Here is a 27,928-nt window from a genome sequence, read left to right as displayed (position 1 = left end):
ACTCACCTCTTCAAGAAGTACTATCCAGAGCACTTATTGTATTCATATCCGTTTGTTGCACTGTACTTTTGCTCTGGTTTCTGCTCTTAGATGCTTGTTTAAAAAAGGAGATGCACTTATGACTTCTGGTGATAGCAGTTCTCTTGAATACCGATGTTGAATACACTTATTGTAAGTCGATTTGGATAAAAGCGTCTGCTAAATGACTGTAATGTAATGTAATGAAGCTAGTAAGGACTTTGGACACAATCACTGACAAAGAAAATACAAAGAAAATGTTCTTTCTAGTGTATAGAATACACCACAGTACGTATACGTATCCATGCAGATAGTTTTGGTGTCGTTTATAATATAATATAATTTTAGGATTTAATTCTTTACAGCACATAAAATGTACAATTCAATGTGCATTCTAGGGTTCAATGAATCCAAAGTACAAACAACACATACACCGTCGCTCTTAACTTTAGTTTCAACCCATGAAACCCAGTTTTGGTTTTATTTGTCCAGGTTTGGCTTTTGTGTGTGAGATTTCTGCAACCTCCCCAAAACACTGGCGGTAAATGGAATTGCTCACAGCGGGGACAATATTTTGTTTTTTAAAACGGACACTCAAAACTTAAATAAAACCAATACTATTTTCATGGTGAGAGACACCACCTGAGGTAACACAAAAATGTGTTGTTATTTGTTTTGTACTTTGATGAACCAACCCTTTACATTTACACAGTTAGAGCATGTTGAGTCATCTAACTTTTTATAAAGTATAAATTATTTTCAAAGTAAACGCTTTTGACCTTAAGATTTGTTTTGCAAACATATGATCTACTCGACTTTTACAGACATCTTAATGAATACGTTTTCATCGTAACACTCAAGAGTTTTCCTGTTGTACGTCTCAATACAAATCCTGGCCAACTGCCAGATTGCTTTTGTTGTTTGAATTATTTTAGGCAATTTAATATGACTGCCTCCTATTCTTCTATATGATAGCCTAGTTTCTACGATAATCGTTTCTTGTGGATGATTAATGTCATTCATGCAATACATTCAATTTGTTGTTGGATTTAATATTTGCCTGTATAATCTTTATCTTTATGTTTTCATCAGTTTTGGGCCATTCTATAGAGGCTTGCTTTGTCCCCTGTGCGCGAGTATCAGACAGTGTTGTCCTGCTCTGTCCTGACAGGTCCAGTCTGAGAGTAGATTGACTCTCAATTAAGCAGATCACAACCACCTGATGATGAGTGTTTGTTTGTTTGTTTGTTTGCTCTGCTTTGTAATGATGATTTGACTTAAAGAAAATCTATTACACTCTATTAACTAAAACAACTGGGAAATATCAGTGTGTAGATCTTTCATTGTGCCAGATTTTTGCCTTCAGTCGTTTGCGTTTTGATTCAGCAGCTGCAGACGTGTTCTTCGTTTATGTGTACCCTACACTCACCCAACATTATTACCAGTCATCATAAGGCTCCCGACTGACTTTGAGGCAGCGAGAACAGATTTTGAACACAATCATTGACAATAGAATATCATTTATAAAATAGTCTTTATAGAGTATGAAACACACAATTTGTATTTGAATGGTCAGTGCACCCAAATTACAAACTTCCCATAATGCAACCAAATGCATCTTTTTGTTAGACCCTGTCTGGTAAACAACCGCATCTTTAAAACTTTATCCAACCCCTTTTTGCAACACACGCTTTTTGTTGTAAAATTGTCGTCTTCGAGCCCAAACCAAGATAACCTTGAAGACCTCATCAGTGGGATTTCTTATATTTCACCATATCTAAGGTCTGCCAACACTGTCATGTCTTTTTTTTATTTTGTTTTTTGCTTCATTCAATCCTGTCACTTTAGTGAGCTAATGAGCTAGACAACTCGTTTATGGACTATGAACATAAAGAAGTTTTTTTCCCAGGAATACATGAGTGAAGCTGAGAGAGTGAAAGAAGTTATTAAGAGAAGTTTACTCTGCAACAGAAGACATTAAACAACCGTTTTAAAATGACTGGGTCGTGTGATATGACATAATGCAGTTTAATTTGAAATGTGCTTCAGAGTTAAAATAATTTAAAACATTAAGTTAAGTTAAAACATCTGTTGTAGCTGTAAGACAGGACGATCTGACAAAGGAACAGGTGAGAGAATATTTATTTCCTCCAATAAAAGAACCCTTTACGAGCTTTGTTGGAAGGTATTCATTTGTAGGTTTTCTGAGACAACATCACTGAGGCTTTAAATATGTCAGTCAAGCAGCCACGAAGACAAACGCTGGGATTCCACATCTCTGCTTTGAGCTACAGTCCAACACACACGAAAACTTACAATTCATATGTTAAAAGACAAATCCTGCCACCCAATGTTTTTTAAAATATCATCCAAACAAAAGGAAACAAAACCAGCTGGAATGGCGACCCTGAACTTCTTTATCTGCCGTGTTATTTCAGGAGCGATCTCGGAGGAAGGATATATTTTAACAGAAAACATTACACACACGATAAATTCTCTTTTATTATCCTCCTTTTCCTACGATGCGCATAAATGATCACATGACTGACCATTTAGCATCTTAAACATTTGTAAACATTGTCAGAAATCATACAAATTGAATATGACAAATATTAGGAGAATTATAAAACTACTACAGGTTGTGTGGGCTTTTAAAATGACCACGCCTAAAATAAAAGTGATAGCTCACAGAGTTTGACAAAATGTCAATCAAAAAGATGAATGCTTGTTGTTTTTTTGCTTTGAGTATAACTTCAGTTTAGTTTGAATTAGTATTTGAACATTTGTGAGAATGTGCTTAATTGATGTAAAGATCAGTACTACTCTCATTTGTCTTTAACACATAAGGCTACAGACAGCAGGTGGTACATTTAGCTTAAAGATTGAAAACAAGGAAACAACATATACCATCAGATTACATGATCACACCTGAGGCAGAGAAGAAAGGAAAGGAACCGCCCCCCTCAGGTGCAATCACTTCACCTTGATGAGAGACTTAGGCCATGTATGCTGCCTTCCCCCTTTGTTCTTCTTTCTTTCTTTTTAAGTTTCTCCCTGCAGCCATGTTGTTTATGGGTCTCTCAAAAATACACCGGCTCACCACTAGCAATCAGGGTCTAGAAACGTAACAGTAACAGAAGCTTGTAGAACAGAAGCCAGATCAGACGTGACGTCATGACTTTGACTCTTACGTAACAGACAAATGGTGTCAAATGGTGTCAACAAAAGTGAATAAATGTATTCCCAAAACTATTTCTTGAAAGAAAACCTAAGACAATGCAGCTGACTGCAGAAAACAAGTGACAAAAGATATCAGGAGAAGGGCACTTTCCATAGGTTTGTTGGGTCATGAACCAAACCAGCGGGGCTGAAACATGAGCATAGGGGTTGGAGGTGCTTCAGTGTAAAATTCCCCTGCTCTGTGTGCAGCCTTTGGGCCCCTGCAGGTATAAGTGTAGCGTGTCAGATTCCTGGCCTCCACTGCTGCAGGTGTAGGTGTAGTGTGTAAAATTCCACTGGGTGCCGGCGAGAGACGCCGTTTTCAGCTGCGAGCGTGTCTCGTGATCGCGCTCACCACCTCCACCCAGCCTGACTCCACTTCACCGTGCGGGGCCGTCGGAGGCGTCCTGCAGCGAGTTGTGTTTGATGGGTGAGGAAATGGCCCGCAAAAACAAAACCCGTGTCTAAAACGCAGCCTGAAACATGATCAGGAAAATAAACACACCTAGAGATAGCAAAGAAAGAGAGGGGCAGATAAAGAGCGGGGCCGTTTCTATGGCATCAAGTTTTGTTTATAATAAAATGGTGGCTTTAATATGAGACGCTCCCTAGAGGGAAGCAGGGAGTGGTCCTTCTAAGCATCATTTAGATGTTTGAGGTATCCTGGGGGAGTGTCACTTGGTGTGTTTAGGAGTTGCCATCAAACAAAACCAATGGTTACGAGCTCCTCTTCCATGTTTTCAAAAATGATTACATGTTTAGACAAGCCATCCAGTGAACAAAACAAAACAAAATATGGGGATTTGCATGTTCTGCAGTCAATATGGAAATAGTTCAACTGACAAACAGTTACAGGTCCAGATGATGCTTTCGACAGTGCATTCACACAGCTCCAAGCTAGATTTAGATGTGGCTGAGTCACAGTAGCTACAGGTGCAAATGCAGCTTTGCTCTCGGCAGCATGAAAGCCAAGAGGCGTCCATATGACCTGGGAATGTTGCAACTGGAATAGAAAATTCACGTGATGCATTTAATTGAAGTGAATGAAGTGGGCATTTCTTTCACTTGTAAAGAACTAAGAGATAACATCGTTCAGGATTTTCAGTAAATAATAACGATCTCCTGTTTGTGATGGAGCCAGATGTTGGCTGTAACACTCCATTCACACTGCAGTGTTTAATAAGTGTTGATGCTCAACATCCAGTCTCTCTCACTGCCAGCAGAAAAAAATCAGCTGTTTGTGTTCAACAAACAAACAGTTTCCCCAGAAGTCACATTCGTGCAAATGAAGCCAGATGAAAATTCTCACTGTGTTGTTGAATATGAATGCAATCATAAGGCTTTAATCAGTACACACGATGGTTCTTTGCAAAGTTAAAAGTTTGATTCAAAGTGTACAGGAAAGAGATCACCATGATGGCATTTTCCAAAAAGAAAACGCTTTTCTTTAAGACTGAAAGTTCGCTATGTCCTAGTCTTAGATCAGGCTAGTGGTAGTCATTTCACATAAGGTTCCACGGTTTTACCCCGAGAATCTCTTTTGAGAAACCTCTTGTTCGGGATCGCACTGAGGGAAAAGGGAAGGGAGAGGCCTGAGGGATTCTCCTTTCGGGACAGGACGCAATCCTTGATGGCTTCTTTAATCACCTGCGGGGGACAAATACAGGGATTAAATACAAAATGCCAAACTGTAGCAATGAATATTGTATCGTCAATGAAAAATATATATGCCATCTCGAATCCATTGAATTAAGATTGGTAATATTTCGACGACTTTCTTGCTAAATTTAGGGACTTTTGGAAAGAGTGCTGCTACCTGCTTTCCCTGGAAAAGAGTTGGGAACACTGGGCAGAGTTTTTTTCTGTTGGATAAAATTTAAAATCTAGTGACCACTGTAGTTTCTCAAGATAACCAACCCTGCCTTAAAGCCATACATCAAAAGTTGGGCGGTTTCATTAAATATCGTTTGTTGTAAGAAGAGGTCTTTAGGTCATCCAACGATATTCCAATCTGGACCAAGGTAGCAGACCAACTGACATTACCATCCCTGGAGCCGTCCACCAGCATGGCTAAAAATGTCGATTGACACATCTTTTAACGTACAAAGATCAGTATGCACACATATGTTTCAAGTGCCGTGGCCATCTTAATTAATGCTGCAAGAATAACCAAACTTTGGTGTTGCTGGGTATTCTCACTCATACATAAATTTGGATCGACGTAATATCAAGCTGTAATGAGTGCTGCTACCTAACTGTGCTAGAATCCATAGGGCTGAGGCATCTCTGCTGACAGTAAGTATTCGTCTGTCTGAATGAGCTGACCTTCCATTGAAATAAAAAAATACATTGCATCACATGGAAGTGACTCAGATAGAGTGAGTGAAAGTCATTCTGACCTCTCACAGCAACACACCTACTATGAACGAGACCAAACTTGTCGTATCCGGTCTTGAAGGCCTTTGAAGTTTTGATGTTGCACAACAAACAGATATTTGTATGGTGACAAAACAAAAATGTAAAACTTCCCTAATGACAACACTGAATGATTGTGGATTAACAAAGATGACCGTGAGTCTTCCAAACTGCAGACATCACTCGTGTTTCATGTGAAAAACCTTTGCAAACTATGAGGACAAAACTGACCTCCAGGTTGTTGAGAGTGTTGAACTCCATGAGGTCATGGAGTCGGGTGAAGGCCTCGTTGGAGTACTGGAAGTTAAAAGTGGAGAATGGGGACTCGGGATCGTCAAAGATGTCAAAATCAGCAAATTCCTTCTCCAGCTCTGTCACTCTGGGAACACCTGTAAGTACAAGTAAGAAAGGAAGGAAATGAATCCACAAAAATCTGGTCCACTGACTCTTTGGCAGACCTGATTATTTGGGACAAATGTTGAATTGTCAACTTTTTAAAAAACCTTTTGGTCACTTCAAGGACGATTGATAAGCCTGTCTGAAGCCAATTTCATATATCTATCAGCAGATGGAGTTTGCCTGTTTTTCGGGGAGTTGTAGACGTACAATGTTTCCTACTACTTTGTGGACCTCTCCCTGATCGATGAGGCAAAGAATAAACATAGAAACGTTTAAGTCAACAATAATTTAAAAGTCCTTTAAGTGGTAAGAAAAATGGAAATCTGTGCAAACCCCATCTGCTGATGCAGCTCACAAGATAGGAGAAGTAATTGAAAGCTCAAAAAATGCTAATAGTAGACCACGAGATGAGCTAGTTTTGTCAACTATATAACATAATATTCCTGTCAATTGATTAAAAAAATGTCATGCATACCATAGTGAACCGACTTCATAATGGCCTGTATAACCTCCACAAACAGAAAGTCCATTTATGGCATATTTCCTTCTCATGACTTTTGGGTTTGAGTGCAAATAGCCTATGTTACGTCCATAAACGGACAGTCGAAGTATGTGGGCTGATGACTTACAAAGACAGTATGTCTTTGCAGGACTCATGTTATATGGTTTGTTTACACAGAGCACTCCCACTGGAGCGAGAGATTCCCTACCAGCACCTGGCTCCTTGGAACCATAAATCAAATGAGCAGCTCATAAAACACTTAACACATTGGAGTCCACATCTGTGCATGTGCACACACACACACACACACACACACACACACACACACACACACACACACACACACACACACTCAGTAAACTGCTGGTATGCTTAAAGGCAGACGCACCATTTCCACCACGAGACCACACAGACCCTGAGCAGGGTCATTCAAATGAGGGGCCCAACTTTTGGCTGAACACAAACTGTCTGCTGCAGACTGAATATGGTGAAATTACAGTGTGCAATTTCGAGGAAGAGATGCCTCATGTGCCATGACGCTGAAACAGCAGCAATATTACAATACAAAGGCATATTTTCCTCCTCACACATGCTGTGGAAACCGCCATGCACATACTTACCAGGTGCCTTGAATGTCCTGAAGTTGATGTTGACCAGGACAAAGTGGATGACAGTCGGGCAGTTCTTTTGGCCTCTTTCTGGTTTGAAGACGTAGCATTCCTTCAGGCCCTCACGGTCAAAGACTTTGGGGTCGATTTTGGGGAATGGAAGCTTGTTCATTCGAGCCCACTTTTCTGCTAATAGGAGCTCCTGTAGCATACATTTACAAATGAGAAAAACATGTTCATGATGTCCCTCTCTGGACAGATTGTTTTTAGCAATTTGTGAGTGTAAAAAGAGTTGAGTCGGACCTTAAATGGGGGGCTGGTGTCGCTGGGTCGTGCAGAAAAGTCGAAGGAGATAATGAGGTTGACGCCGCGCTGCGGCCGCAGAATGAGAGGGTAGGGAAGGTTGTAGGTCAGGCCGCTGTCCACTATGTGAATCTTCTTGCTCTTCACATCTAGAGGCTCGTAGATACGATTGAACTCATCTGGGTCTGAGAAAATCATACTAAATCAAATAAATGATGCAGAAACATGATTGGGAAATCGGACAATTGTATTCCACATGACTGATCAAACCGAAATAACTGTGTAATGACTCAACTACGTCATTTTCAATGGAAGGGCTTCAGTACCAATAGTAAAGCTACCTTACGCTGCTAAATAATGTTTTATATTAACAATGGCCTAAAATGACTTCATGTAATGTGAAAGAAGGAGCTTGCAGTTATAAACAAACACCCAACTCTGCAATTCCCCTCAGCTCTAAGGACATTGAGGCATCTTTCGCGTCATTGTTTCAGTTTTCCGCCCCCAACCTTACTGTTTTGGTTGACTCTCGTCACTCTCAGCGCAGACAGCTATTTGCAGCACAAAAGTTCTAAAAGGCCACTGTAAGCTACTTGCCCAGCACCAACCATCAGACAGACAAGTTTAGCAACTAGCCGATGAACATAGTGGAGCATTTAAGAGTTAAAGATCCAGATGTTTCCTTCAGGAATTGGTGGAGACCAAACCAGCGCTAAAAGGACACAACTTTAAATGAATGATTATGTTGCTGCTAGACATCTGTTATGTGAGACAGATGTGTAAATAGGCTGTGAAAATGTGTAAATAGTCGCAGTTGAAGTGTTGCTCAAGCGCTTATCGATGTATTTTGCAACTGAATACAGTTCCTAAAAATTGGTAGAGAGGATTAACAATAAACTGAAGAACCAAAACCAGAACATGTAAAATCATCATGTCCTGTCCTGTTTTTCATTTCCTTGGAAAACGCAGTTAATTGTGACAATCTTTCTTACCTGTGACGGCGTCCACCTCGTCTTCAGGTGTGGTGGCGTTGCACATGATCTCATAGCCTGGAGAGATCGGGAAGCTGGTGTTTAGGTTCAAACCCAGCATGAAATTATGCACCTGGCAACGGGTGAGATAAAAGAAAAAAAAGGTTATTGTGAATTTGAATACAGGAAAAGTGAAATGAGAATACAGCTGGAGCACGTGCAGTGTTTTGTATGACGTGTTGCATAATTTCATGGTTTCATGGGGAATGAACATATTGAGTTACCTTCCCGGCCCGGCCCTCTCTTGTGTTGAATAAGGATGAGTCACTGAAGAGTGACGTGAACATTCGTTGAACCCAGCTAGCCTGAGCAGTGCGACTGTACTCCTCTTCTGCGTACTGGTTCTCTGTCCCACCTGAGCACCAAAAATAATGGCAGAGAAAATACTGTCAAATCATATGTCGTGGCAAAGAATTTAAATGTGGCTCTGACAATGAAGCATTACCTGTAATACAAGTAAATAAGATATAGTTTACAAAAAAAGAGAAATTACCTGTCGACCTTCCAGAATGAAATTGAATCTACTTCACCAGAATTGCTACTGACAGCTACTGACTAGCATTTAGCTGATGAAGAGCCAGGAATTTCCATCAGTAGACCAAAAATAGAACTGAAAGAATGTTGGACTTCCAGTCATCATACAGTCAGAAGTACGACTCTAAATGACTGATGTTTCTATGCACTACTGCATTTTTTCTTGGCCTGACTGAAACCACAGTCAATTTCCAGATGTAGCTGAGTCACACTAACCGTGGTAGCATAACCAAAGAAATTTAAGAAAACGTGTTAAGGCGTCGACTTTCCCTCGAACCCATGTGTCAAAATAGTACCGGTAACTGACACCATTCAAAGTCAGACATATCAATTTCAGCGTAACAAACGTAATCATACTGCACGATGTCTGTTTGTGAGCTCCTCGTAGGAATCGCGCACATCACCTTTACGTGGCTCGTCTTCACTGTCCAGGCTGTCTTCTCCGACAATGTGCTGTGGTTTGATCTGCTCTGTAAGACACAAGACAGCTTCACTCACCGGGTTTAACACGATTTATTTATTTATACCATATATCGGCACTGTACCTGACAGAATGCTGTTGTTCTGTTAAGTGACGTTGTCAAATTCACTGTCTATTGTCTATCTCTGTCAAATACGTCCTCAGAGAAACTCAATACACCCGACAAAGCATTCTTAAACTGGGTGGTTGTACAACTGGTTTAAAGGTCACCCCAAACAAATGAATTCAAACACAACAAACACGGTTGGCTGTTGGAATTTTCACAGGAGAGTTTCCTTCCCACTGTTGTGGTAACGTCACATTATCTGGGGAGATAATTTTAGGTTGGCTATTTTTAGAGGTGTGAGGATACCTACAGGTGTGTGAAGACAAAGCCATGAAAAGAAAGAAAATACAGACAGCAATAGGATCTCAGGCACGACTGAATATCAGTTTCAGTGGACGGGTGCACCATACAAGCATTATCTGGGGAAAAGAACACCTATACCCACTTACACACGTACCAGGTACCCATGACGAAACACATATTTCAGAATATGTTCAAGGCATGTTTCAAGATCCACAATTTCAAAATGTATTGTCACGTAGAGAACAACAATAAATGTAATTCATTGAGATATTTGCACTTCACCAAAATAGTGCAGCTCAGAACAAAGCATACGTAGAAAGAGGAACATAAAGATTACCTAACTCCTCCTCCATGGTGCTGCCACCAGCTGTGTTTTTGACTCCCAGCACTCTGTTGAACAGAATGGAGAAGGCGCTGCCCCACACACCTGACACAGTGAAAAACAACACTGTTAGTAGGTGTATTCTTGTTAACTGCTCTGACTGTTTTTAGATGCAAACTTTTGTCTCACCCATCAGAAAATGAAGAGGGTTCTCTTCGTATTTCTTGACAACGGTTCCCAAGAAGAACTTGCTTCCAAACAAGTCGGGGGTCATGAAGGTGCCGTACTTCGCCATCCCAATTTCATATGGGCTGAACTCCACCCAGTCTGCAGGTTGAAGCCTCAGCGTTAATGTAAAAGAAACGTACCTGTCACTGACTAACACGTTGCTCCATGTGCATCTTTACACGGGAATTACAATGCATGTGCAGTTAATTCCTGGTAGGTTAGATGAATCTGAATAAAGACAACTGAATTGAAATTGGAGAAACATCATTTGTATTTGAATTGGTGAAAACTAATTTGTAATTATACTTCAATATTAGTCTGAGCTAAGCTCTGTGTTGTCTGCAGTGTGCACCGCACCGGACGGGGATTCAAGCACAACAGGATTCATGCACAATATAATCACAGAGAGTAAGATGAATGACAGGGGTCAATAAGATCAAAGCGGGGTTATTCAGTCACCGGCTACATTTCTCTCTACGCCAAATAAAGCTCCAGCGTAAGTTCAGTCAGGAAGACTATACTTTTGCATGCCTAGGGCTGTAGTTTATTTCTCATTGTTCTGCCATTCACTCACGCAAGCTCACACATAATTTCCTCACTGGCATTGTTCGGTCAGTCTTGATATCAGCTGTTCTGGTCAGCACAGCGACATAATTACATTGTTAGCTAATCTGTAAGTGTTGTTATCACAGTATATTTTGCTTCAGGAGTGCTTCTTTGTGTTTCAAACTGACAGTTTAAAACACATTTCTTTGTCCTCATTTGAAACGTTGATACTGTAGCAGCAGCATTTAAACATAAAAAAACGACAATTCCAATTTCAGAGCATAGGATTGAGGGGTTACCGCCACACTGCTCTCATCATGGCGACGGCTGAGCCGGCAGCTCGCAGTAAACCCAGCTAGCGAACAGTGCAAACAACGAGTGCTGATGGACGTGACTCTTGTCTGGTGGCGGAGCTTGGTGTTTGGCATGTGGCCAAACCCATCTGATCATCTAAAGGTCCAAATATCGGCAAAATTGTTCTCTGAGGGACGTGTTGTGCATGCAACACAAACATAAAGGCACGTGCATTTTTACAAAAAGGACAGACATTTACCTGCAAACATGAGCTCTGAAACATCTGGCTTGACATGCAGACATGTGAAGAGAGGAAGAGGACTCTGGGCCTGGTTTATTTTCTCCTGGATTCCACTCAGTTTGGTGTCCATCCTCTAGTGGGAGAGAACACAGTCTTTGAGTCATAAACACTAACACTCTCAGGTCATTGGAGTTGTCTTTGTCCTGGTTAAGTGGAAGTCAAATAAAAAAGGGAAAAAAATGGAGGGGAAGAAACAGAGTGCAAAATATAAAAAACAAGCTTAAATAAGGCATTGGTGGGACGTCAGTTCAAAGAAAAGAGGACATTTAACATGAAGTTACAAGGAGATGGATAAATAAGTAATTCCATCAAAATGAAGACAAACAACAGCTGTAAGGCGGTTCTTACCGCAGGTACAAGGGTCTCTCCTATGAGCATACCAAAGATATCAGTAAAGGTAACGGGCTGCCCTGAAGCCTTTTTGGTCCAGAGGGCCTGGATGTAGTTGGTGATGTGTTGAGGCAGCAACAGCTTCAGTGGGTTACTGCTAACTCGCTTCATCAGCTCTGCATTGATGTCCTTTGGGCCTATGTTTGGAAAGTCTGGATGAGAGTAGAGAGCGGACATGTACCTAAAGGGATAAAAAAAACAGTAAATAGATGCTTGAAAAAAAAGCACTGCTTTTTACCAGGTTTATGAAGGAGGTTATTCCTTTGTAAGGAAAGTAAATTCAGTAGGTCACTCCACAAACATACAGGTGGAGACTGAAACAAGCCAGAGGTGCTCGCTTAATACGACAGCTTCGTACCAGCAGAGGAAGGCAGGTTTGTCAGTGAAAGGAGGAGGGAACACAGAGTAGAAGAGAAGGTGTAAAAAAGAGAGGAGAAATAAAAACTGACCATGTAGATCCGGAGAGTCCGGCAACATATGTTGCACAATCTAGGACCCCAGACTCAAACAGAGCTTTCATCACACCTGAGAAGCCAACCATGGCACGGAAACCGCCTCCTGAGCCTGCTATGGCTATCACCGGCACCTGCAACATACACACACAAACACACACACACGCACACACACACAAGGAGACAGTCATAATATGAGGAAGAAGAAGACAAAAGCATGCTTAATCGCATAATTACATACTACACCGTTTAGAGCATGAGTCTGACATTCATTCTCATTCTTTCACGTTGAGTAACTTCCTCTGAACTGTGAGGGAGCCAGTTGCGTAACGCCTTTGCAACATGTTTTCACTCGTGCCTTTAGATTTTGAACTATTTGATGAATCTCATTGTGCAACATTGCTTCCTTTCTGCAGTCTGTGTTTGTGTCGTGGTCAGTTCTGAATATTCTGACAGACATATTTCCACAGGAGTCATCCTGGATAGGTCGTTGAGAAGTGTTGTAGCATGGTGGAAGAGAGTAGCTGGTTATCTCATTCCTATGGAGCTTCCGGCACATGTTGAGGACATGAGCAGGCCTGGCTGGAAGATTACAGCCAGGCCCAAGGGCATCTAGCCAAAACCACACCAACGGGAAAATGAAACTGAGCTTAGCGCAGAGCAGGAGTGCAGAATTTGCAGTTTTGTGAGGCTCACTGTATGGTTTGCTTCCCAGTGGGAGGAATGTCGTAGTGTTATCATAAGCTGAGAAAACACTTTGTGAAAAAGTGAATCACAGTTTTGAATTTAGCAAGTCTGATTACATTACCAAAGAACAACAGACCTTAAAGATTTCCTTGATTGTTCCTTTTTTTTTTTTACATTTTGTTATCTTAACTAGTAAGTGCTACATAACAGTGAATCTGTTCAATGAGAGCATATCACACCCATCTTTTTTTTTAAAATATAAATGTATAATGTTAAGAGACTACAGCAGTTCTAGCTCATAGCTCATGTGAAATGAATTATGACGGTGAGTGTAAAATATGCACAGCGAAGGTATTTAGCATCTATAGGCTCTGACTCACAAGACAATGCGGCACAGCAGGGAGTGATGATGTCAATGTTCCCTTTTGGGAAAGTAGATTCAGAGCCTACATTTTTTGGAGGTGGGGCTTTTAAAATGATTAAAAATAGCAGCAGCAGCTCACAGCATAGCGTTCAGGTGAGCGGCAGGCCAGCAGAGACAACATAATGAAAAACGTATTTTAGATACAGCATGGTACAAAAATGGTACAAAATGTGAGCGTAGCTGTGGGCTGGAGCTCACAGGCCTCACTTCATTATCGCGACTTTGTTAAAGGAATAGTTTAAACCTTTGGGAAATACACTTCAGAAGAGATGCCACTCTGTACGCTAAATATGAAGCTACAGTCAGGAAACAATTAGCATGAACGTGCTTGCTGAAACTTCAAAATAATTTAATTGTAAGAAGCACAGTAGGACATTGACTGCCTTCATGACAGCACACAGCGGCCTCTTATTTTTCATGGCGCATGTAAAACATTCATTTTGATAATCAGGCATTGTGTGAAGTTCAAACTGATGTCGAAATTGAGTGCTTGAATAAATGAAGCTGTCACCTCACAGATTTACACAAATGACTGAAACCTGTTTAAGAGTTTTTAGAGTTGCCATGTTAAATCTGTGTTAATACTTGACTGTTGCTCTGTTCCCACCTCCTCTGGAGCGCTGGGGAGGAAACAAGGCTTCTCCATGTCGAGCAGCTTCTTGATGCCCAGCATCACTCTCTCTCTGCGGGTCTGTCTGAACTGCTTCTCTTTGTCACACAGGGCCAGGCTGAACCGCAGGTCCAGATTGGTACTGCAGCAACAAACAACGGAAATAAGGTTTAATACTATCTGATTGTGGGAATTCAAACAATAAACTGTGTTTTACATTTCCTGCTAAGAGGCAGATAGAAGATATGATCTCTCTCTGTGTATGTGATACTACTGATGAAGTTGAAGATCTGAAGATCTGCCTCTGGGATGGTCTGGTGTGAAACACGCATCTACTGATAAACTACACCCTTTACTGTTTCTCATAATTATAAACCCTTCAAATATGTATGGCATTTCCAAATCCTCCCACTCACGCCTGTGTAGTGATGCATTTTAAGCCTATGTCATCTTGCACAAGTATCCTCTTGTTACTGAGTCACACTGCTTTAAGTGCTCATTTTAGTTTACACTGCGCCGCTGCACTTTTGAATTCCTGTGTATTGTTGAACCTGTGACGGATTTGTTCACAAGCCTTTACTCACATCTAACCAGTATCGCCATTACACACAAGTGCCTTTAGATTTATCACAGAGTGAACTGTGAAAAACAATTATCGCTGTAAAACTTAATCAAATATACTGATACATTTATTTCGATTTCGAAAGGGAATACATACCAGATCTCTAGTGACATCTCTAAGTAAACTTTGGTTACCTGTCAAAACAAAAATATGTGGTTATCGTCCAGTAAAGAAGCAGCAAAATAGGTAATTCTGCAAACAAAATCGATGACGTGAAAAAGACAATAAAAAGGAAAGGGACAGGAATGGTTAACTTTCTGCAAATCATCATATCCCAAATTGTTGCATTATTTAAATAGAAATGTCATAAATCGCTTTATAATTGTGTAGAATTGTATCATTTAATTAATCTGTGAAAATCAAACACCCAAAACGTCAAGAGTTATTCTGCTGCCACATTCTAGTCTTTGTACACATGCAGTATGTCATCAGTTGGTAATATGCAATATCATATTCTATGTAACATTTCATTTCCTTGTAATCCATCTTCACATATTTCATTTCTTTGGAAAACGTGGAATCCGAACTAGAATTTAAATGTCCTGTAAGTTTTACCAACGCTCGCCTGCACAACATGAGTTCATAATAGTGAAACAGCCAAAGCACTCTGCTGCCGTTGAATTTCTTACTTTGCCAATGAGGAAAGGCTCCATCTTTTTCTGGCCTATGCTGAGCTTGGTGATGTCATAGGTCGCAGTCCCAAGCGTCTCATCCATCACATAGTTGGCGTCCATTAATGTTAACTGATTGGGGTAAACATTGTCAGTTAAATAGTTAGTTATCATGCTGGTATGTGTTAAAGTCCGGTTCAGTTTGGTCAAGAAGTTACACAAAGATCAATGTCGACTTTCAAAATAATACTTCATTTATTCGTTTTTTCTTAGATTACCTTAATGACTACCAAGACGAGTCATTCTGACACTACTTTCTATGATGATAACATGTAACTCTCCACTACATCCCTGCTTGTCGTCCCGTACGGCGATAGAATGTGCAATACAGACAATGAATGCAGGTCTTAACCTTCAGGACGTTCTGCAGGTTGGGATCTAATATGAAGTTAAAGGTCTCGTTCCATTTTGGGTTGATGTTGTTGTCTATGTGCTTGGTCTTCTTTCTGCTCTCTGGGGCCGTTGGGATGAACAGCTCCACATATGGATCTGGGGTGTCCACTGCCCACACACACACACACACACACACACACACAAATTCAACAGTATTACTGAATAGCAGAATCCCAATCATGTGTACATTTGTAATAGTTTTTTGTGAAAAGTTCACAACCACATAGAAACAATTCCAGTGAAAATAGCTACTGCATGCATGCAACATGTTCTGAAAAAAATGTCAAGCAAATGGGGGAGGCATGGAGGCAGCAATGTATCAAAACTCACACAGGTCACCCAGCGCTCCCTTGGTGACGTTCTCGGCTCGAACCACCGTCACTGTGAACTTGTGAGAAAACTGCTGAGCCACCTGCAATGCAACATTCATTCAGTTCAGATAGCTGTCTCATGTGGGAGAATCCCTCCACACAGGTCAGTAGGTGCATGAACCCCTCTGCATTAACGAAATGATGAAATGTGATGCAGGATTCACGGGTCAATCAGTGAGAACATCTGGGGTTTTGGCAGGCTGACTATCACATCTGCTGTTCAGGGTTAACTTCCCAGCTGTGTTCACAATATTAAGCTCGGGATTTATAGAGTTCATTTGTTCAGGTAACAATAAAATGCTGACCAGTGCCTTCTTGTACTTAAGGAGAATACAAGGGAACAAGTTGTTTAACTTTGTTCTGGCAGTTTTTGGCAGGTGAAAGCAACATTTCTTGGCGGTGAAATGTTTAAGCTGCGGTAAGCAGTTATCAGTAAAAGGAAAAAGAAAAAGCCTAAACAAATGCAGCTCTCTTCCTGCAACTCTGGATTGGCCAAAGTCTCCAGGCATGAGTTAGATTTTCTAAAGCCTAAAAACAGAGCAAAGAGGAGCTGCTTTCTCTCTCACTTTAATGGCATTATGCTGAAGGGCTATTTTTGGAATTTCTGCCTGATAAAGCTTTAACTGGTAACTGCTTTGAAGAAATGGCAAAAGTATGTTATATATTTCATCTCTTATTATGAGGAACAGCACCTGCACTGTAGTCAATCCAAGAACATAAACTGTACATCAAGTTTAGTCTGTACTCCGTAAATGATTAGTAAATTAAGATTTGTACCCGTTCTCTCAGAGTTCTCCCGTGGTTTGGTAGCATATCGTAATTGTGACATGAGTTAATAATTTCCAAAATACAATAATATTTTTCACAAACTGCAGGTTTGTACCCGATCATTGTAACTGGAAGGCAACTAGTACTTTCCTCTAAAATGCCAAATTGTTGTTGTTCTCCATAGACTTGTTTTCCTCCACTGTACCTCCATGTAAGTACCAGTGGGTACCTAAATAAGTATGTTATTGGTGTCTGATTTATAGAATAAAATTACACTGTAAATTGTGGGCTGTATTAAAAAGTGTTCCCAAACAAAGTTTAAAGGTCACCTCGAAGTTTGTGCCAATCTTAAATGTTGAAAAATAAGAGATACTTCAGTTAAAATACAGACATCTTTTGGAGGTCATTAATGTCTAAACAATGTTACTTTGTCCTTCCTTCACAGATATCAATCACTGAACCCACATGTTGGATGAACAAGTTGTTTTGGATTTGTGTGACAGGCAGTGAGAATTCTCTGGCTTTCTAAAGAAATCTTAACATCTGGTATTCACTGTATTTAAGGAGTGACTCTTCATGAGGGACACAAGTGGACGATTGTGTGTGATTGACTGTTGCATACCCTTATGTAGGAGGGTGTATTTGATTTCAACCCCATTTACAAGTCTTTAAAGCAGAAAGTGTTGTGGGACTTTTAACAGATGTGAAATTGTCATTCAGGGCTGAGAATGCAGCTATCACACAGATTATTTTACGCTGATCTTTGCTGCTTAAAACAGCCCACATTAACCATTTCCGCCTGCTGCTGTGATCATGAAAAGGCCTTGCTGTTGAGTTGTTGCTTTGGAGCAATACGAGTGAAATTATTCTACTGTCCTATTAAAAAGAGCAATAAGGGAAGCCCTGCTATGGAGTGATTTGGGCTATGATTGAAGCCACTGGAATCTCTGTTTGGTTTTGCTGTACATGGCAATACTCACGCTTATATTGGAAGCCATTGTGTGTTGTCAGGTGAGTAATTCTCAGGAAAACCTTCGTCAAGATGTGAACTTTAACTCATGAGAACATCTCAGACAAGAACTGGAGCATTTGGAACCTGGAAGGTGAAACAAAAACGTTTATCATCAGTGCAAATGCAGGAGAACAGCTTCAGCAGACAGACAAGATTACCATTCAAACTTTTTCACTGGATTTCAACAACATTGCATCGCCATCAACAATCAGGCATGTTACTGAAACTTCTTGATGGAGCATACTCTCTTAAAACAGCCAAAGCTGCTTCAGAAATATCTTGACAGGGGCAAGAGGAAGTGTGCTGAACCACAAACCTCTGATAGAAGGCATGGGCCAATAGCGACTATTTGTGTAAGTGTAAGTACACCACATATGTAAAGAGAGAGAAAGAAAAAGACGGAAGTAAATAATGCAACTTTAATACCAGAGGTGATGGATATAAATCAACAAAGATGGTGTGTGTATAAAATACAGTACAGTCTGTGTATGTATGGTGTGCATCTACAGAAGAGGTGGTGAGATTATTATTTGTAGCAACATTCAGGCTTTTCCTTTACAATTGTTAGACAGACATATGTTGAAAAGAAATTTGCATACAGGGTGTGTATGTGTGAGTGTCGGTGCTGGTGATAGCGTATCAAGGTCAGCAAGGCTTTTCTCAGCTGTTCACCAAAGCGTATCATTACTGTGGTGACTGAGAGCACGTAGTTCGCATCGGTGGTCCAACTTTTGCAAGTGCCAGTTCACTCTGCCCTTGTTCTGCGGTGTACAATGAGAGCGTGCAGTCTGCTGAGTGCTGTATGTGCCAACCTAACCCAGAGGCTTCCACAGCACCACAGTAGATTTTCATGTGTGGACGCAAAAAGTGAAAGAGATCGACCATGATGCAAAACAGCTACAGTAAATGATCCTACCAACATATTGAACGTAATGTTACGTTCTTTACTTTTGACTCGGGACCCCAAAAACTACTGTAAGAAACGACTATCACAGCAGAAATATGAACTTGTTTCTTCTCACAACATTATAAGTTATTTGATTAATGTCATCTGAAGAAAAAGCACAGATAATTGTTTTTTTAGGAATGTTACAGTTCATTTGCATATTGTGTAAAATGAAAATAGACAGTGCACATGAGGAAATCCGTGTGTGCTCCATCTTTGTCTGTCTCCTTCAAAACGACTGACCTGCAGTATGTGATACTTGAAATTAGTACACAATGGCAAATTGCATAGGCAGAACAGGGTGGTTTTGACTAGGGGCTCCCAGGACCCCAATACATTGGTATTTACAAAAGCACTAATTAAAAGAGAAACAGAAAACAATGATGTCATTAGGAACCGATTGATTGACAAAGTGTTGAAAAAGTGATAGAATATAGCTCTTGTGAGTCAAAAAGTATACCTCTGGGGTTGGATTATGGTTAAAGACATACAGTAATGTATCCAACTGTCGTTGAAGCAAAGAAAAAAAAACTCACTCTTATGAATGACTTTGCTTTTTTCAAAAAAAATATAACACTGCAAAGTTATGACAAGGTATCTCTCGCCAAAACAAAAAAACGAGGCCACATTAACAGGTTTTTCCTGATTCTCTGCAGAATAAGGTCAGATCTGAAGACGCTGGATGGTGAGTTTGCAACCTGCAATGAACGCATTGCCTCAGATAATGTAAGAGAATCGGGATGGTAGCGTAAGCTATCAATCTGCAATGTTGTGAACACAAAAAAAAGAAATATTCATGAATATGGAGATGTTCGCTTCACTCTAGTCTGCCATATTAAGTGCGAAATAAAAGCTGTTGCCAATCGAATTAATAAAGTAGTAATGCTCCGTAAGTGTTGGCAATAGCGCGTTTCCTTATATCTTCTGAGCTGCGTAAAGTGAAAGGCTCAGAAAGACACTGGTTAAACCACAACTGTTACTGGCATTGACCTTCCTCTCCAAACTTGCTGTCCTATCAGCACAAAAAATCCACTGTAAATGAAAAACAACAGCTTTAAACGTACCTTAACTGTAGAGCAAATGCAGAAAATTGTCATGCTCGAGAATATCCAACACTGCAGGACTGAAGAAGGAGGAGGCGCTTCTCAATACATGAACAGCGCACGGCAGTCAGCAGGATTGCAGTACCAGACTACAAGTTACGCGAAAATCTAACGACACGCAGAAGACTAACAACAACTCTCAGTTTGAAATGTTTATTTTTAAAACATGACGAACAGGAAAGAGTTACGGAAAACTTCAAGTGTCCGATTTTGACTCAGCAGTCGGCTCCAGAGTTCTCCACCTCTGCAAACGCGCACCAGTGCGCAATGATGTCCACGTGAGGGCGCGTAAAGACCGACTGTGTTGACAGAATAAACTTTTTGTTTTGTGAATTTCTGAGAACATGACAGAGGGGTGACGCTTAAAATAAGCATATTAGTAACATATTTGTATCACTGTGCTGGTCATTTCCAACCATTGTTTTAAGACACACATTGATCAGAAGACCCTTTGGGTTTGACACAATTATAATTCAATAAAGTGTCTATTTATTCATGCAGTATTGTCATCAAATGTTCTCAAGAAGCACAGCTATTTTAAGTAATAATTATTTTCGACAAGAATAAGGGAGAAAGCTCATGGCATTGATGCCAACAGGGACCGTGGCTCTTGAGGTTTCATACTGTACATGTAATCATTTTAATTGCATTACCTCAACACAGGGAGAATCTCTTTATTTCCATTTGTCAGATATTTCCCTTGTTACATGAAATCATATTATCATCTTGAATTACAGTCGTCCTCTGGTAGAAATGTAGTCTGAATAATTAAGATATTCAGGGGAAATGTATCTTTAATGTTTAAAAAGTGGCTGCAGTCTTTAGCACATAAGGATACATTAAAATCCCAAACTCTACAACTTGTCTCCTTCCTTGTATGGGAAGAAATACAAATTACAAATGACAGCTGGCACTTTCAATATTTGTTGCCAAAGCGTTGCCGGTAAAGTCAGCTTGATGTCAAATCACACAAAACATCATCATTAGAAATGTAGAGGAGTTGAGATTGTGAAACAACAAATATTCCTCTGGTATGTGGGCGATGTATTCATAGCCGCGTCTGTTCATTGAAAAAACGGACGGACGCGCAGACTAAATGACGCCACCCCTTTCTCCAGGCATATAAAGGTGCTCCAATGAGCAGGTTGGCATTCAGACTGTTAGCCCCACAGCGACACTGCGGCGTAAAGGAGCGAGAAAGAAAGAAAAACGAGAGCCGACAAAGTCTTTGGACTATGTACAGATTTACATTTGCAGTTTTCCTCCTGGCTCTGGGTTTTGTTGTCTGCGAAGGGGGTAAGTAGATGAAACTGAAAATTACACAGACGATACCATTGTTCAAAGTTCGGTTTTAGGTGTCTAAAGTTTTGCATTCGTTTTTTTTAATTACTTTTTTGTAATTTTGTATATCTTTATATCAGAAGACAAGTATACACCACTCAATATGTTGTATGGCATTTGAATGGATATGATAGCCAACAACACCATTAAAGTATGCCTTAGCTCAGAAGTTTATATTATAGCATAACGAATATTGTAGAGTTTTTGGGTTCAATTACATTTGAGGCTTTTGTAACAGTTGGTACCTGAAGTGAACTGTCAGTAAACGTCCAACATTGTCTGTCACAGGTAACCAGTGTTGTTCAGAGCCATGTCAGAACAGGGGTGTTTGCACAGCGCTTGGAACTGATAATTACGAGTGTGATTGCACTCGCACAGGATATCATGGACAAAACTGCACAACACGTAAGTATGAATGGCACAAAAAGTGAATGTGAAATGTGAATCTATTTATTCTGGTAATTTGGTCAATTAACTTTTTCCTCTTGGCTTGTACAGCTGAATTTCTCACCTGGGTCAAAATATCCCTGAAGCCATCGCCCAACACTGTCCACTACATTCTCACCCACTTCAAGGGCTTCTGGAACATTATCAACAACATCTCCTTCCTCAGGGATGGCATCATGAGATATGTGCTGACATGTAAGTGTCTCTAGCTGAATGCAAAATGAGAAGATGGATTTTCCCATTAAATAATTTGTATTGCAGCTTGTGGAGAAGCAGTTGTAACTAATAATGAAATGCTTTTTTTCCACTCTAGCTCGATCCCACTTGATTGATAGTCCTCCGACCTTCAATGCAGATTATGGTTACAAAAGCTGGGAAGCATATTCTAACCTCTCCTACTATACGCGGACCCTCCCCCCTGTGCCAGAGGATTGCCCAACCCCTATGGGAGCAGTAGGTGAGTTTCACTCTCTGCCTTTGGACAACCAGTTTTCTCAGATTCTTGACTAATGAGCAAGAGTAGCTTGGCCTCATTACATCATGAGCAGTGCTCACATTATGTTGGATTTGAATGACACAAAATGTGCTGCGGGAGCACAGAAAAACCTGCCCCAACAAGCCTAAACTAAAGAACAGAAAACCACATTGGACGTGTATCAGGAATTTACAATGACAGTTGACCTCAATTGTTGCTTTTCATGAAAGTAAATCATCACATTTCAATGACGTTAATGTGTTTCATCCAAGTTAAACCGGCTTGGTTCTGTGTCATAGTGCTGTGTGCTTATACTGTAATGTTGTGTCCCCAGGTAAAAAGGAGCTGCCTGATGCTAAGCTATTGGCTGAGAAACTTCTAATGAGAAGACAGTTCATTCCGGATCCACAGGGCACCAGCCTGATGTTTGCATTCTTCGCACAGCATTTCACCCACCAGTTCTTCAAATCTGACATGAAGAAAGGACCTGCTTTTACTGTAGCTAAAGGCCACGGGGTAAGCACAGCAGGTTTCAAGCCTTGTCAGATTTTAGTCAGGAAGGAGAGAAAAGAGATTTGTGAATTACTTGTATTTATGGTGATGTGTTTGCTTTCAGGTGGACCTCAACCACATTTATGGAGACAGCCTCGAGAGGCAACACAAGCTCAGACTCTTGAAGGATGGCAAGCTTAAATATCAGGTATGTGAAGACCGACCGATGGACAGTAGTTTAAACAGCCAAATGCTTCAAACCACAAGTGTCTAAAAGTTGCTTCCTCTCTTGCGTAACGCTGCAGATCCTGGATGGAGAGGTGTACCCCCCTACAGTAAAGGAAGTAGGTGCTGAGATGCACTACCCTCCCCACGTTCCTCACTCTCACCGCTTCGCTGTGGGCCACGAGGCGTTCGGCCTAGTCCCCGGTCTGATGATGTACGCCACCATCTGGCTACGAGAACACAACCGAGTGTGTGACGTGTTGAAGGAGGTCCACCCGGACTGGGACGACGAAAGGCTCTTCCAGACCACACGGCTAATTCTGATTGGTGAGTTTGTGTACGAAAGTTTTTAAAACTTTTGCTGGAAAAATTCTGTCAAAACAACAGCAAGAAAGGCTTCCAATGCACTTGTGATAGTATTAGTATTAATGTAGTTACAGTGGTAGTTAAGAAATGAGGAAGTTGTACTTTTTGTTTCGTTAATCATCAACCAGCAACCCTGTTGTACACAGTGGCGCAATTGAGCTCTACCTTGAGAAAAATGACTGACTAGAAAGAGGATATGTTTGCTTTTTCATTTCACCAACTATTACTCATCACCAGAATGATTTAAAGATCCCATCCAAACACATTTTAATTAAGACATAAACGACACTGCTTGAATAATTATTTGTCTACTATAGATTTTCCACAGAAAAGCAAATAATCTCGTTAAAAATTCTTACACCTACATGTACTCCCTCATTGAAATATTCATAAACTTTTGAAGAATAAATATTTGCACAATCATAAATCAACTGCTGGACAAGATTTCTCCTAATCCTAAAGTTTATTCTCATTGTCTGTGCACTGGTGCTTTCAAGCTTCCTCATCAAACTTACAAGAAGCAACACGCATTGTAAGCGGAGAGGGACTTCAAACATCTATAATATCTGCTATACATGACAAATGTCCTCTTTTTTTTTTCCTGTAGGAGAGACCATCAAGATTGTGATCGAGGACTACGTGCAGCACCTGAGCGGCTATAACTTCAAGCTCAAGTTTGATCCCGAGCTGTTGTTCAACCAGCCCTTCCAGTACCAGAACCGCATTGCATCCGAGTTCAACACCTTGTACCACTGGCACCCTCTGATGCCTGAGAGCTTCCACATTGAGGAGAAAGATTACAGCTATAAACAGTTTGTCTTCAACACCTCCGTAGTCACCGAGCACGGCATCAGCAGCCTGGTGGAGTCGTTTACCAATCAGATTGCTGGACGGGTAAGAACTGTCTGAGCAACATGTAGATTCAGCTTGTAACACCACTGTTGCTTTAAGGCTGATTTACTGACTCTCTATTAATTCTTTTAGGTTGCCGGCGGCCGAAATGTGCCAGGACCTCTCGTGTACGTGGCCATTAAGTCCATTGAAAACAGCAGACAAATGCGCTACCAGTCTCTGAACGCCTACAGGACACGCTTCTCCTTGAAGCCCTACAGCTCTTTTGAAGACCTTACAGGTGAGATGAAGTCACAATATGTACAGTACTTGCAGGTGGAAACGATGACAGAGGATTAGTGAAGAGGTTATTATCATTGTGAGTGTAAGGAAATGTTGCCTCAGGCCAAATTATTGATAACATTGTCATTTAAATTGTCATTTAAATTGCAGGAGTTAGTTGTGAGCTTGAACGACTTTTGAAGTTTAAAGTAATCGATCACTTATATTAAAGAAATGATATGGACTTAGTTTTAGTGTCCAGCAGCTGTGGAGGGTTGGAATTTATTTCCGTGACTCTGAGAACCAGATGTTCATTTAGTCTTGAGATAACATAAGCAGATTGTCATCACAGAGAGCAACACATAAACAGACGAGAGAGGCCTCCTGCTTCAGACGAGAAGTTTCAAAATGAAAGGAGGATTTAACGTTAATTAAAAACTAATTTTATCAGGCTGTGTGTGCTTGTAAGAAAGACCAGCACATACACTCGTCTACTATTTGGGCTGGATTTGAATCAGTCAAAACACTGAGCTCATATTTAGACTAGCAGCAAGCTTTGCAGCTGCCGAGTGAGTGAAAGGAGCCAGATAACTCAAACGATGTCCTCTTTTGTGTTACTCAGGGGAGAAAGAAATGGCCGCAGTGCTTGAGGAGTTCTACGGACACGTCGACGCTGTGGAGCTCTACCCGGGTCTGTTGGTGGAGAAGCCCAGGTCGAACGCAATCTTTGGGGAGACCATGGTGGAGATGGGGGCCCCTTACTCCCTCAAGGGCTTATTGGGGAACCCCATCTGCTCCCCGGAGTACTGGAAGCCGAGCACATTCGGAGGCAGCGTGGGCTTCAACATCGTCAATACCGCCTCCCTGCAGAGGCTCGTGTGCAATAACGTCCAGGGCCCCTGTCCCGTGGCATCTTTTCATGTACCCGACGTCAAAGACACGGGGTCCATGATCATCAACTCAAGCACATCCCACTCACGCGACAGTGATATCAACCCCACAGTCATTTTGAAAGAAAGGACTGAGCTCTAATTTATTTCTTATTTTTTAAGTATATTTATGTATCTATTTATTAATTTATTTTTGTATTTATTGTATTCTATTTATAACACAAACATTTTTTTAATATGTAATATTATGGTTGTGTTTATTTATTGAAAGATTAATTGTATTATAAATTATTGTGACAGTAATGACCTCAGAAACTTGATACTTAAAGGTTAGTTTACAATTTTAACCACATAGTCGTGTACATTAAATTCCCAATGTTCCCTTAGATCAACTGCTACTGAAATGATACGGATGTCCCAGTGTTTTACAAAGGCATAGCAGTGATGTTCCCAGTGAAATGAATGATTGATCTTGACTCATTTGATCCAATGTTCCTACTTCATTGTTTTACTGATTTTTTTTAAATTTTTTTACTCTAATGTCATTGATCAGCGATATGGCCTTAAAATATCCATGTACTTTATATGACCGTTTTGTTCTCAACACCTATTGACTTGCAAAGTTGACACTAATAAATGCTCCCAGGAAAGGGAGAACATTTCTCAGAAATCAGCATTGTCGTATTTTTCCGTTTGTGACTCTGGTTGAGCTTTTACATAAACTCTCTGATGTTGCAAGAGCAAACAAGTTTCTCCTTTTTAAGGAAACAATGTATTCAAAGTACTGGATAAGTGTTATGCACATAAGAAGTCAGAACTAATGCAATTTATTTCTCTTAGATTGGGGGTATGGCAAGAAACAAATCCAAAATGAATTAAAGAAAAATATAAAAACAGACTTATAGTACATTCATTTTACTAAATTGTCCAAATATTTAAATGTTGTGATTAAAGACGGATACCTAAATCAGATGTATCACATTTGTGTTCTGAATTTATATTTTAACAGATTTGGAGGGCAAGAAAATATTTTTTATGCATTTATTTATAATACATAAACGGAACAGCAAGTGAACGACAAGAACAGTGAATACAGGCCAGCTGCAGTGTGTGTGTGTGTGTGTGTGTGTGTGTGTGTGTGTGTGTGTGTGTGTGTGAGCTGTAGACAAAAAGTAAATTAAAAGGGGAAATAACAGACATTACAAAACAATAAAATCAATAAACATGTGCGTTTAACACTAACAAAAATATTAAAGTCAGGACTAGGGCCGCCCCGACCACTGGCATGACCAAATGGAGTGATGTTATAGTGTATGATGGAGGTGGTTAGATTTTTCATTGAAATGTATTCTATCATTAAGTTTTTCCAGTGTGGTATTCCTTGACTTCCATTTCATGAAAATATTTTTCTTGACGATAGTTGACAAGGAGTAATCGGCAGTTTGTTTTTCTGATTAATTGTTGACATGTCTCCTAGCAAGCACAGTGAAGAGGATAATGGGATGCGGCAGCCACATACTAGTGGCTCAGTGATTTCTTTCAAAAAATATTTAACTGGTGTGCAGTGCCAAGTGGCGTGAATATAGCTATCCGGGCTATTTTGCGTGCAATGTGAACAGATGTCTGACGTGAATCCCATTTTAGACATTTTTTGACAGAGTATGAGTTGTAGATTGGCATTTTTAGTCATGAAGCATATTCGGTTCCAGAAGTTGGCAGCAGTAGTGATAATTCCTATTTTCTTGATGGTATGGATAGTGTTTTGTCAGACAGTGATATTATTCTACATCATTTTGAAATTAACTTTTTTGAGGAGGGAATTTCTAATGGTCTTAATGTTTTGATTGATCAGATGATTTAAATTGCAGATATTCCAAAAATTGTTTGCTCCCAATGCCGAACTTCTGGACCAAGTGGGTGAATGAAACCAGGATATTACTACTGAAGATGTGTATCAGATATGTGATGCCTTTATCAGACCAAGTGTGGAAATTTAGTGGTTTCTTGTAGCTTAGAAAAATCAGGATTGTTCCAGATGGGATTACAATTTGAAGGTGCAAAAGTGGTGTTTGTGATTTTGTGGAATTTCCTCCAGGCTTTTAGATTTTCTGCTATTGTAAATCTTCTGAGACAAAGATGACGTTTGATAGACTAGGCTGAGAAATGGTAAATCTAAAATCTGAATGTCTTTACAAACTGTAGAAGTTGATTTGCTGGGAATAATGGAAAAAAATGTGGGGCTTCAAGCCCTCCTTGTGTTTTCCTGTTTTGGAGAGTAGCCAGTTGAATTTTTGGTGTCTTATTTTTCCAGTATTTTTCCAGTATTTTTCCAGTATTTTTCCAGTATTTTTCCAGTATTCTCATTTTAACTGTAGCTATTCTGCCCATAAGTGATCGTGGTAGGTTCATTGAGAGGAGAAAGTCATCGTTTATTATTTTGAGTAGTGAAGTTGACCAGCTCATGCAGCCTGGGGGAAATTTATATTCCTAAATACATGATGGGACCTGTGCATAAAGGGATAGGTGGTGTATGGGCTGCCACATCCCAACTGTTACTAAGGATGGGTGATTTGGTCTCGT

General features: G+C 40.3%; 2 protein-coding genes across 2 annotated transcripts; one reads left to right on the top strand and one right to left on the bottom strand.

Moving 5' to 3' along the window:
* Positions 1–1,931: 1,931 nt before the first annotated feature.
* Positions 1,932–20,010, bottom strand: LOC306776378 (cytosolic phospholipase A2-like). Its single transcript, XM_079267039.1, has 19 exons — positions 19,961–20,010; positions 17,919–18,034; positions 16,130–16,211; positions 15,759–15,907; positions 15,365–15,478; positions 14,832–14,869; positions 14,111–14,255; positions 12,390–12,526; positions 11,899–12,121; positions 11,509–11,623; positions 10,371–10,508; positions 10,197–10,286; positions 9,434–9,499; positions 8,720–8,850; positions 8,457–8,568; positions 7,465–7,649; positions 7,174–7,363; positions 5,884–6,041; positions 1,932–4,884 (listed from the first exon to the last, which is right to left on the bottom strand). The coding sequence occupies exons 2-19, from the start codon at positions 17,934–17,936 to the stop codon at positions 4,735–4,737; spliced, it is 2,241 nt and encodes a 746-aa protein (XP_079123165.1). The 5' UTR covers positions 17,937–18,034; positions 19,961–20,010; the 3' UTR covers positions 1,932–4,734.
* A 1,154-nt stretch (positions 20,011–21,164) lies between these two features.
* ptgs2b (prostaglandin-endoperoxide synthase 2b) lies at positions 21,165–25,986 on the top strand. Its single transcript, XM_079267867.1, has 10 exons — positions 21,165–21,295; positions 21,629–21,745; positions 21,839–21,982; positions 22,101–22,244; positions 22,597–22,778; positions 22,879–22,962; positions 23,060–23,306; positions 23,953–24,239; positions 24,330–24,477; positions 25,081–25,986. Exons 1-10 carry the CDS (start codon positions 21,235–21,237, stop codon positions 25,488–25,490), a joined length of 1,824 nt encoding a protein of 607 aa, XP_079123993.1. The 5' UTR covers positions 21,165–21,234; the 3' UTR covers positions 25,491–25,986.
* The last annotated feature ends 1,942 nt before the right edge of the window (positions 25,987–27,928 follow it).

The sequence above is a fragment of the Melanostigma gelatinosum genome (assembly GCF_949748355.1).
Source record: "Melanostigma gelatinosum genome assembly, chromosome: 4".
NCBI classification, from domain to species: Eukaryota; Metazoa; Chordata; class Actinopteri; order Perciformes; family Zoarcidae; genus Melanostigma; species Melanostigma gelatinosum.
The sequence above is the reverse complement of the archived record's forward strand: the minus strand, read 5'-3'. Positions and strand labels throughout refer to the sequence as shown.

What these genes read in the sequence shown, in the direction of transcription:
- ptgs2b (XM_079267867.1), top strand. Translation starts at nt 21,235, where the DNA reads ATGTACAGATTTACATTTGCAGTTTTCCTCCTGGCTCTGGGTTTTGTT. An exon ending in CTGTAGCTAAAGGCCACGGG is followed by an intron (nt 22,779 to 22,878) that starts GTAAGCACAGCA and finishes GTTTGCTTTCAG; the next exon opens with GTGGACCTCAACCACATTTA. An exon ending in ATGGCAAGCTTAAATATCAG is followed by an intron (nt 22,963 to 23,059) that starts GTATGTGAAGAC and finishes GTAACGCTGCAG; the next exon opens with ATCCTGGATGGAGAGGTGTA.
- LOC306776378 (XM_079267039.1), bottom strand. An exon ending in TCCCCAGCGCTCCAGAGGAG is followed by an intron (nt 12,527 to 14,110) that starts GTGGGAACAGAG and finishes TGTATGTTGCAG; the next exon opens with GTGCCGGTGATAGCCATAGC. An exon ending in CAGGACATTCAAGGCACCTG is followed by an intron (nt 6,042 to 7,173) that starts GTAAGTATGTGC and finishes TTGTACTTACAG; the next exon opens with GTGTTCCCAGAGTGACAGAG.